This window comes from Xiphophorus hellerii, chromosome 5 (genome assembly GCF_003331165.1).
Source record: "Xiphophorus hellerii strain 12219 chromosome 5, Xiphophorus_hellerii-4.1, whole genome shotgun sequence".
Classification (NCBI taxonomy): domain Eukaryota; kingdom Metazoa; phylum Chordata; class Actinopteri; order Cyprinodontiformes; family Poeciliidae; genus Xiphophorus; species Xiphophorus hellerii.
In genome coordinates, this window is record NC_045676.1 from 22,358,618 (window position 1) to 22,370,271 (window position 11,654).

Below are 11,654 nucleotides of genomic sequence, written 5' to 3' on the forward strand. Positions count from 1 at the left end.
TTTCTTACCCTTTATGCTCTCCTGTGTTCTCCAAAGGTTTGCGCAGAAGAGCAAGGCTCTTGTGGCATGACGACGACTAACAAAGGAAATAAAGCCTTAAAGGTAAACGAAAGTAATGTTTTCATGTGTTTCCCACCCAGTTCTCAGCGTTGCGCTTGGTTTGATCTGGTTTTTCACCGCCCTCGTGTTTCCTCCAGGTGAAGCGTGAGCCGGGTGAAAATGGCACCAGCCTCACGGACGAGGAGCTGGTGACCATGTCCGTGCGGGAGCTGAACCAGCACCTCCGGGGGCTCTCCAAGGAAGAGATCCTGCAGCTCAAACAGAGGAGACGCACCCTGAAGAACCGAGGCTACGCCGCCAGCTGCCGGGTCAAGCGGGTCACCCAGAAGGAGGAGCTGGAGAAGCAGAAGGCGCAGCTGCAGCAGGAGGTGGACAAACTGGCCAACGAGAACGCGTCCATGCGCATCGAACTGGACGCCCTGAGGTCCAAGTACGAAGCCTTGCAGACCTTCGCCAGGACTGTGGCGCGGAGCCCCACAGTCGGGGTCGGGGTGAGGGCCGGGGGCGGTGGGGGCGGAGGGGTGCCGTCGTCGGTCATCGGCCCGCTCATACCGGGGAAGGTGGCAACGGCGACGAGCGTCATCACGATAGTCAAGTCAAAGACGGACGCGCGGTCTTGAGGGGAAGAAGGCTGGAGGAGGGTGTGACAGGATGGAGCTCAGCCGCATCAGAGTAAGCCTGCCTCTCTATTGCCCCCCTCTCCTCCACCTGCACCGACTCCCAGCAGCTGGGCGGCACCACCCAGACCACCCCGACGTGTTCCCATCGTCCGTCTCAGATCAGTGCAGATGAAGGACAGGATGGAGGCAGAGGACGGTTTATTGGCTCACAAAGAAGCTTCCGGTCAGAGTTTGATCGTCCAGAACTGGATGAACACACAGAGTCCCTTTGGCTAAAATGTGGATTATGAATGTCAGAGAATTGGAGAACTTGATCTAGAGTCACGTATTTAAATCTGAAAGTGATCATTTTGGGAAAACACTAGAAAAACCTGGGGGAGCTGCGTTTGAATCATGTCAAGTTTTTAGTGTTGAGTTTAAATAAAAAGGTTGAAATCTGAAACAGAGATGCACCGATCAGGCTTTTCTTGGCAATATGATTTCTGGTTTTGAAAGATTGCGATTTTTTTTTTTTTTTTTTTGCTGCAGGTTCATTGATAGACTTTTTGGATCCAGATTAAAATCAAAGTATTAAAAACTTACCCCTATTTATGCATCACAGCTAGCCTCTATCTGATTATTAAAACCCCCTGAAAGGCAGTCAAATTCATGCAACTAATAGAAAATAGTTGGAGTTGATAGATTTGATGCATTTAAAAAATAGAGACGAAAATCTGCGTTTTTGGTATTTTACCTGCAGATTTCAAATCAGAGCCAATCAAGTAATAAATTGGCAATTCAGATCTCTAACCGTGTTGGTTTGGTGCATCTTTGATTAAAAATTAGGTACATCAGTTGAAAACCCCAAGCTATGTCTAAAAATAATTATTTTTTAAAAAAAGTGACGTGCTGATTTCAGTGACTGCGCCGAAGCCCGGTCTTGTTTCACCCAAGAACTTTTGCAGAAAAGTACTAATGGAAAAATCCATAATATACGATGGTGATAACTGTATTTCTACTGTTTTGTACCGTGTTGTCATTCACATGAGGTCCAAGGTGTATTCTCTGTGTGTGAAATGTTATATATCAGGAATTCTGTGAAATTCTGTGGCGAGTGTTTGTTCTGGTATCGCTATGTTTAGTTAGCTGTGTTCTTTTCTATGGTCTTTCGCTCTTTCTCCTTCCTGTTTTCCTTTTTCAAGAGCAAGTGGCTTCCAGTATTACATATTGTACTTCCAAGATTTGTCAGTAGGACGAGGATGCTGCAGAGCGATTCGTACTTAACAAAAATAGAAAGAGACAAATGGACAATATCCTGTTGAAGAAAATGTGAAAATAACTTTGGTTTGTGAGAGTTTCTAGAAAAATATGTTCAATACAGAAAAAGATTGGAAGGGCAAGTGCCTTGGTCTTATAATGATATGCACCAAGAAGAAAGCCAAGAGGAACTGAGGGAGGATGCTGAGGATTCAATGCAGATATAAAGCTGTACCTAATGCCATATATGCTGACCAATCAAGAATCAAACAGTATTTACAGGTCGGGACGCATTTATTGGCACTCCTGGTAAAAATGTGCAAAGAAAATTTTCAAATTTTTGTTGAAGTAGCATAATCTCAAACTTATAAGAATTAGTGAGAGGGGATAAAACTCAACAAGATGGCCCAGTCTCCTCAATTTTTTTTGTGGGGAATTTTAACTTGAAATTCAAAGATTTCTGTGTTTTTGGGTATAAAAATGATGTGACGAAGATCCATTCCTATTAGCCATGCTAATGTTGCCACCACATGCGATAAGTCTTTCACGTTTAAGGTTTACTCTTAAAAAAGTGCATCGAAAGTGGCATCATTGGATCACCAAGTATCCATGGCAACCATTGGACACTTTCTACATCTACATGTGGAGTTTATACCCAAATAAAATACCCAAATGGGAGTTTAACTGGAACCACTGGAAAGGTTAAAGTGAGATTGATCTTTCCAGCAGTAATCTTTTGAAGAGAAGACTAAGAGAAAAGAAAATCTGTCCTATTGGCAAAAGCTGGGTTGTACAAAGTGTCAACAGCAAGGTTATCAATAATTGTGACCCATTGGGCGTTCAAAACAATTATTTATTAACAGGTTGGGTTTTTTTTTCTGTACTGGATGAATGCTCTCAAATTACAAGTAGGATTTGTTTTGTCCCAGTAAGAGATTATTCTGCTGCAATAAAAGTTGAGTTTATTTGAAGGCTTTTTCTCAGATTTAGATTCATTTATTTAAAATTAATAAAGAAATACATCAAATACTAATTTCCATCGTGTCATAGTAAGTTGATGTCGACACATAATAATTTGCTGACACATCTTTACCAGGAACACCAGTAATTGTGGCTGGCACTTTGGTTTGCTGTGCGCTGTTTGAGATTTGTTGTCATCATCAAAATCACATATTAATGAGGCTCATTAACGTGACTGTCAGGTTAATTAAAAACAGGCTTACTCCTATTTAGTTTTCACCAGGATGGTCAGATCTGAGGAGGTCAGCTGACTTGTTGAATGAGCTTTTTTGTTTTCTTCCAGTCAAACTACCAGGTTGTTATTTTTCTCCCAGGCTTTTACCAGGCGTAGTCCTCCGTGGTGTTCTGTACTCAAAGAGTTTATGTATAGTGGAGTCTGTAATTTTATAAAGACAATTATCTTTGCATTGTTTGTAACGACTTGTAAAAAAAAAAAAGGAAAAAAAAGGTATCACAAAATCCGTTTGATATACAGTAATCTCTCTATTTTGCAATTGTACCAAAAGTGGCTTAACTACTGAATAGCTTTGTTTATTTTTCCTCTAGTGATTAGGCACATGTGTGTAACGGTGGACTAGCGTGTGGCGTGCTGTGTAGGTATGTAACGAGGTGACTACTAGCTATTTCATTGGTTATGATTTTGATCCGTTTTAGATTTCAGCCCAAACGTGGACGATGACGTTGTGTGTATCTGCACTCTTTCTCTGATCGTGTACTCTTTGCCCCACTGTCGTTCGGCTCCCACCTTTGTTGAACTGCACTTACAAAGAGTGAATTTGAACAAGTTCGCTTGTTTAACAGATTTCTGAGCAGGCCATTGTGGCTGCTTGTGTTTTTGGCCAGTTGCTATGTTCAGGTCCTGCTGCTTTTGGGATGAAAATACAGTAGAGGCTTTAATAATATTGTCTCTTCAAGTTAAACTATCAGAAAAGTGAAACTTGGTGATAGGGGCTCTCCGGCTGCATCAAACTCACTCCTTCAGTAAGTTATTTTTGTACTGTGTGAATAAGGCACTCTGTTTTTCTTTGTATATTTTATGTATATTTAATGTTGTTCTTGTGTTAGCTTCTGAAGATCTTCGGGAAGTGTCAGGGAAGTTAAATGATATTTGTAAGTGTATACGGTGTTTTATAAAGTTAAAAAAAAAACTATATTATGCTATTTAATGGTTTGTCTGTCAGGGTGAGGTTGACCTTTTAAACCTGGTTTTAAAGATTTCTTTCAATGTCATGCAAACAACTTACTGAGTTTAAACCATCAGGCTTCAGTGGCCAAATCCAATTTAAAATATTTTTGTGTTCCTACTTGCTAATTGTAAGCTGTTGTTTTGTTTTGATTTGTTTTGTCAGGACTGGAAAGCATAAAGACTCAAATGGGTTTATAGGGAAAAAAAAAGCAAATTTAAGGGATTTGTAGATTATTCTCATTCATTATTCAAATAATTTGTCTCTAACCTTTCTCTGATGATTGCTAGACCCAAAAAGTGCATCAAGTGTCTCAAGCAATTCCACTCTGATATTATAATGAAATGAAAACAACTTAAACGATTATAACCAGTACTAAATATTAGAGATGCACCGATCAGGCCTCAGTTTCAAATTTGTGTTAAAAATTTTGAGGAGATTTGTGTGTGTGTTTTGTTTTTGCTGATTTGGAGGGATTTTTTTAACTGTAACATAACATAACATGATCTGTAACATTGAGTTCACAGAAAACAAAAGGGTTAGTCATTCGCTAAAGCATATACTGTATGTCCCCAACTCTTATCAGAAAGGTAATGAGAAAACCTGTTTGGTCTTAATAGAGTTACGGTCCTCCGAAAAGGTGCTGATTTTTAAGTGTTGATGCATTTAACAAACAAGAAAAACTATTTTCTCCCATTTTTTTAACAACCAAATAACAGAGTGAGGGAGAAAGCGACTAATTGGTTGGTGCGTTTCTAACAATGATGCGTCCTTTTATCTGAACTGCTACTACTCCCTGCAGAAAGGTTAGCAAGCACGGCACCACCATTAAGAATATATTGTAAATTTAATTTAAACGGTGAGCAAAAACGAAGCAGTTTCTACAGAATTTTAACAGTTTTTAACAATTTACTCTGTGCCAAAACGGCTCCAAGTTTTATTGAATTGAACTGTAACCTATTCAGAGGAATCGAGCTACAACCAGATTTCAATATACTTGAATTTTCATTGGAAAAAAAAATCACTAGTATACATCAGCTCAATCAGTGACAACCTATTTTCTCTCTGTCAATCTGATGTCTTCCATTGTTTTTCTGTTAAACCTAGAGATTTCTGTTTTCCACTGGAGAGTTTACTGCTGTCTGTGCCTCTGTCAGCCTGCGTTTCATCCCACTCTGCGCTGTCGTCAGCTTGTGAAGGATCCGGTCTGTACAAGCATGAATGTGTTGAACCAAAACTTATTATGCAAATGGTGTAGGGTAAAATTAAAACTCCTGCCTCAGAGGAGGAGTGATGCTATCATGCCTGTGTTCTTTTTTTTTTGTCTAGTTGTTTGTTTTATAATTGCAGGTGCAATGTGATGTGACGAGGTTAAAAAGCATTTTGTAAGCGATAATGAAAACCGATGTGGGTTTGTCTTTGTTTAATTGCGGCTTAAAGTGTTGTGGCGTCTTCTCAGTTTTTCCTAAAAGTTAACTGTGACATTTGCGATGATAAAATCTCTTTAATTTCTTTCCAAATGAGAGGATGACATAAAATAAGCTTTGACACGTGGCTCCTTTCACATCTATTGGCACCACTGGTAAAAATATGTGAAAGGAAAAACAACAATGATCTAATCTCATTTTTAAAAACCCAACCTTTGATCTGAGTACCTTAATTAAAGGAACTTCCTCTGGTAATCACCGACTTCCTGTTACCTTGGGTCATAAACATGATGTGACTTTTCTTATGCTTCAAAATGGGAAAGACAAGAAAACATGCCATTTAAAAAGGGAAGACATGTCTATAAGTCAGAAAATGTTTAGTAGAAAAGGGCTACCTGTCCAAGACTACAGTTGGAGAATAAATTCTCTGTGCTGTAAAAAAGTATTTGCACCCAATTTAACTAGCCACAGGCAGGGCCGATTACTGCCGGACGTGTAAAAGCAGAAAAGTACTTAAATAAACCGATCTCAAGGTCTCAAAAAGAAGCATATCTTACTCCGAAATAAGACAGAAAACTTAAAGACCAGATTTGAAACAAAGTCTTTGACATTTCCCTGTCTGGAAAGCTTTATAAAACCCAAAACCAAAGCACACCAGCAAGTCCACCTCTGAACAGTTCAAAACCAACCAAGTCAATGTTTTGAAGTGGCCTAGTCAAAGTCCAGTCTTAAGTCATTGAGAAGCTGTTGGTCAACCGAGACCGTTCATGCTTACACCACGCAGGACACAACCTCTTGTTAGCTTGTTAGCTACATAGTCCAGGTTGTTTTGTTTGATTACATTTATTTAATTATCTGAAACATTTGATCCAAACCCAAATGTTAGAGCCATAAATAGGAAATATTTAAGTTATTTGGTGAGTGGTTTGTCTTTTTATTTTATCATATTTAGTTAAGAAGATCGATATTTGTTCAGGCCATTTTTATTCTGAAATGTAGTTTTATTTTGAAAGGCTTACTTCCTGTCGGGCCGTATATTGTATTAAAAAAACATTGACGGATTGCGTAGACACGGCGCAATACAGTTTTTGACCGTGTAGGCTGTTTAACTTTTTTGTTTTAAAAAAAGGAATTGTAAAACTGATTTATCGTCATTTTTGTATTTGCATTTTTTTTTTACAGATAAAGAATTTTTTGTTAAATTCACAGTTTGCACGCGTCCTTTACTTCCGGTGTCTAAGGAATGACACAGATATTGGATCTGTTGCCCTAACACCAAATAAACCAATCAGGGAGTAACTGAAACTGTGGCAAACAAGGCTAGACAAGGAAGGAAGAGGGAACGGTAGAGGAGGTGAAAAAAAAACCCATAAATGATCCCCAAAAATCACTAACATTACATCTTATAATATGGCTTTTTACACACATTTACCATGGGTGCCAATAATTGTACTGGAGCTTCTCCTGGGGACGATAAAACATGTTGTCTTCCAGATGTGGATTTCTAGGGAAGCAGTGTGTGGCCTCTTTGATCAATGGTGTCAAACAGAGGTTTAATCCTGATTTCCCCACAACAGACGCGGTCAGCTGACAGCGCCGACCTTCAGCCGTACGAGCAGAGCAGGCGGCGTGGTTTCTTTTCGTAACGGAGTTTACGAGCTGTGAGACACGCCAGCCTTGCTTTCCGCTGCATGTACAGAGGTCACAACCTTCTTACGATAAGGCATTTCATCGCTAACCAGAAAAACCGCTCATACTTGAACCCATAAATAATTTACAGAAGCTGAAAAGAGGCGGTGGAGACACATCTGATAACACTCCTAAACCGCCTCGCTCGCTCTGGCCTCCTTTCAAAGAAGGCAGCCAGAGTCAAATCGGCGGCCTACCAAGCCCTTCCTCAAAACATCCATTTCTTCTGGAATCATTAACTCCTTATCTCGCTGCTTGGCCAATCAGCGAGCACTCGTTCAGATGTTTTTCCTGCCTACTGAATCACGCCACTGGACTCTAAAAGCCCTTTCACCCACCGCAAAATCCAGATCGATAAAAGTAAATGAACCGAGGATTCCTTTGATCGTTTGTTTGGCTTTTTCATCAATAACGATGTTTGTTTAGCCTCCTGACTTACCTCATCTGCTGCTGTGTCTTCCTCCCCGCTGCCCCACATCATCACTTGTACAATGTCCAACCAAAACTTCTTCTTCTTTTTCTTGACTTTTTTTTAACACATTCACTTATTTAGCCTTGATATCAGCTTCTTTTCCTATTCATCACCCATCTATGGTTAAGCGAGGTTGCTCATTGGAGCCGGGATGTTTCAATGTCTCCAAAAGTATACGGTGGTATGTTTAAAGCTATACAGAAGTAGTGAGTTTGTGTGAATATGGCGTAATGTATTCAGAAAAGCCCTTGTGATGAGAAGCTCTGTGTTTTGTAATATTTCTGTATGGGGTGTAATAAATTATTCTGCGGTACAACGGTACTTTCTATGGGAAAAAAACCTTCAAATGTGACAGTCTTTGTAAGTATTTATCTCCAACTAAATTATTGTACTTTTCTTTTTCTTTGCAATTTGTAGATAGATATGATGACAAGGTATTGGTAATAATGAAAGTGAACTGTTTCATCATCAGTCCGACGCATCTTATTGATGTATATACTGTACGTTTGTTGATAAACAGCTTACTTTATTTTGTATATGACCAATAAACATGTTTTAAAATGCATTACAGTGTTTGTGTCCTGCAGATGTCCACAACATGGAGTCGGTTGTGGAAGTAGTGCATAGCAGGGAAATGGAAAACAACTCTGGTATGGTTTTCATAATCTTTCTAAAAATACTAATCTGAAAAGTGAATCAATGCTTTGTAGAACGAAATTTTGCAGTATTTACAGCTGCAAGGCTTTGGACCGTATGTCTCTACCTGCTTTATTAACTAGAACAAGTTCAGTCAGATTATATAGGAAGCGTCTGTGAACAACGCTTCTCAAATCTCATCCTCAATCAGGTTTAGGTCTGGTCTTTGACTAGGTCATTCTAGCATATCAATATGTTTTAATCTGAATTGTTCTATTATAGCTGTGGTTGCCTTTTCAGGACCATTGTTCTGCTGGAGGATGACACCATGTCAAGTGTTGTGTTGCTCCTAAATAAAGCTGTCGGAGAAAAGGGGGCTGAATTCTGAATTCGTCACAGTTTTATTTGTAAATAAATATGAAACTCATATATGCAGCTGCATGGTGACAGCTGGTAGACCTGTTTCCTTTATACGAGAAGTATTATGTATTTTTCATTTTATAGCACAATCAGTTTGTGAAATATCAGCATAAATACCAATAAAAACGAACAGCCTAAATATCAAACATCACGCCCAAAAACATTTAAAATGTATCTTGTCTTTGTGCAGTAGTGGTCTGACTAATACTACTTAGTACTGAGCACTAAGTTGCTACTATTACTATTTTGGTGATGGAGTGGCGACCCAATGACTGCTGGAGACAGGCATCAGCCCTCTGTTGACTCTACATGGACAGGTGGAAACAGATGATGCATCCTTTCAAGTTTACTTCATAATTAAGCATTACTATATGTTAGGATTTTTCACATTAGATCCAGACAAAATTTATTGAAGTTTTTAACTAAATGTTGAAGAAGTCAAACAGTATATCTGCTTTTGCAAACAAGGTATAATATATGTAAATGATTTATTTTGCAAGCAGTTGCTGTGTCTTAAATTAGTGATGTTATGAGAAGAGCAACATTGCAGGACTGTCTAACAGTCAAAACAATAAGTGGAAACACCTGACCAGGTTCACTGTTGGGCTTTTCACAAGGATGGATGCAATTACTCAATGTAACCCTTCAGCCTAATGCAAACCCACAATGTGGCTCCTGTCAAACTCTGTCAGGTGCTCATAATGCGGTGCAATGCATCTACAAGGCATCTTTTTTTGTCTAGTGACCTTCACTCACTCTCTTGGCTGAGCCTCAGACTCCAGCAACTATCTGTTACACCAGTGATCCACTCATGTTGCCAGCACTTATGCCCCCTGGTGACCAATCCAGACATGCCAGCTCCTTGAAATTGATGGCACCTATTACAGTTCTGCATATGTACAAAGTTATATCCCAGAAAGACTTGGTAAGTATAGATATTTTTTGTTTTTTGCTTTATTTTTTCCAGCCATTTTGTTTTTATCTAACATTTAAATGCAAATATTTTCCTAACATTTGATTTTTCTGCTAATTAGACAAACTAGAACATTAAAACAACCATGGCAGTCATTTTGACCGCTATGCAATTTGCATGTTTAATTACTTTATCAGGTATAAACACAATTATTTTCCTAAAACTGTGTAAATTCTAATAAAGAAAAGCAGATTTAGTTTGCAAAAGATAAATTAAATACAATATTTTTTAACCCGTGTAGGACACAGGAAATTTTGCTAGTCTATTCCAATTTTCGTAGGCAAGATGAAAACAGAAGGCCTGCAGGAGGGAAGGTTGACAGCTGTCTGTCAAAAATTATCTCTACTCTCCCTCGTAGTTTAAAAACGCATCTTTCATCTTAAAAATATATAAATGAAGACAGAAATTGAGATATTAAGGTATTTTTGTATTTTTGTTAGATTTCTTATAATTGACAAAAGAATTTGTCAATTACAAGTCACTTGTCATATATACAAGCAACTTTTGTATATACGCTACAACACTGTTTGATGTTGATGTTTGGTAAAAATCTTAATGAATAATTAAACTTTGTTTATTAAACTAAAACAATTAATATTGGTGTCATTTTCTTTTTTTTTTTTGAAAAACATTGGTTAGTTATAGCTAAATTAAACATCATTATACACTTATAATATTAATTAATTGAGGTTTAAAATAGCTGTTCTGGTAGTTACAGTAGAGTGACCATCCTAGAGTTACATGGAAATTCTTGTTAAAGCCATTAAAATATTGCAGAGTCACAATTCAGAAGAGTGACAACATACCAGAACTGCTGTTTCCTTGCAGTAATTGCACAACAAAAGCTGTTTCTCCTGCTGTAATGAGTCAGTCAGAAACACCATGATGAGTCAAAGTGTCTCGCAGTCTTTAAAATCTTCACTGAGGCTTTCTAAAACGCTTTCGCAATTTTTATCACAACTCAATGTGGCTAGTATAGTTTAATATTGTGACTAATTTGAAAAAGATAAGATTTGTAAATTAAAGCATAGTTTTCTCCTGGCTTGTGAATATCTGACATTAAAAACGTAACATGACCAGAAATCCATCTTTCGCTGTTCAGAATTGGAAGTTAAATAGTTTAGAATAACTTGAATGCTATATGTAGGCAATCGAGCCTATAGCAGGGAGCAAATTAAGATCAGGTTCTCCAACTTGGCAGGTTAACAGTATCCGCTTCTGTTTTCTGAAAAGTTTTCATGCTTTATTTATTTTGAGCTGCCCCTTGCTTTGGATGGCTGACCCCAGCAGCTGCAGTTCTTGCATGAACGGTAAACCGAATGAACCCCTTCTGCTGCCCCACAGATGGATGGATGGACACCGAGGGGGAGTTTCATAAATCACAAATTATGATTTAAAGCATGTCATTAATGTCAAATATTTCATTATTTCTTTGTATTCTCACATTAGGTGGCCATAATACATAAAAAAAAAAATCTTAATTATTTTGTGCACTTTATATTTAACTGCAAAGTTTTGTGACTCTCAACTGTGTTTAAAAGAAGGTCTGAGAGCAATCCAGTTGTTTTTAGAACTACCTGAAAACTTTTAATTCAGTGAGAATCACAAGAGGTACAACTTTTGTATTTCACCTTTAACTAACTCACTGCGGTGAAAAATCTCTGTCATAAAAGGCAGCACCACATGCATGGGTTTTGACACAATTTCAACTTAAACCGTAAACAAGCACACATTTAAAAGGATCTCTTTATTTCTGAGGCCTTCATGCCAACATAAAAGTGTTCAGAAATACCAGTTCCTTGAGGTGTAAGACATTGTCAAGACAATAATGGAGCAGAATACTGAAAAAGTCACTTACCCAGAACAATATAACACTTCAAACAATGAGAAGTTAGACGTTCTGAGAGTGAAGACATT

General features: G+C 38.2%; 1 protein-coding gene across 4 annotated transcripts in view; it reads left to right on the forward strand.

Moving 5' to 3' along the window:
* mafgb (v-maf avian musculoaponeurotic fibrosarcoma oncogene homolog Gb) overlaps window positions 1-8,273 on the forward strand; it is a 30,449-nt gene extending 22,176 nt beyond the window's left edge. For all 4 annotated transcript variants that reach the window (XM_032564171.1, XM_032564172.1, XM_032564173.1 and 1 more), the window contains exons 2-3: window positions 37-102; window positions 198-8,273. In XM_032564171.1, the coding sequence (XP_032420062.1) occupies window positions 67-102; window positions 198-680 (519 nt within the window). In that variant the 5' untranslated portion in view covers window positions 37-66 and the 3' untranslated portion in view covers window positions 681-8,273. The remainder of the gene's footprint in view (window positions 1-36; window positions 103-197) is intronic.
* The last annotated feature ends 3,381 nt before the right edge of the window (window positions 8,274-11,654 follow it).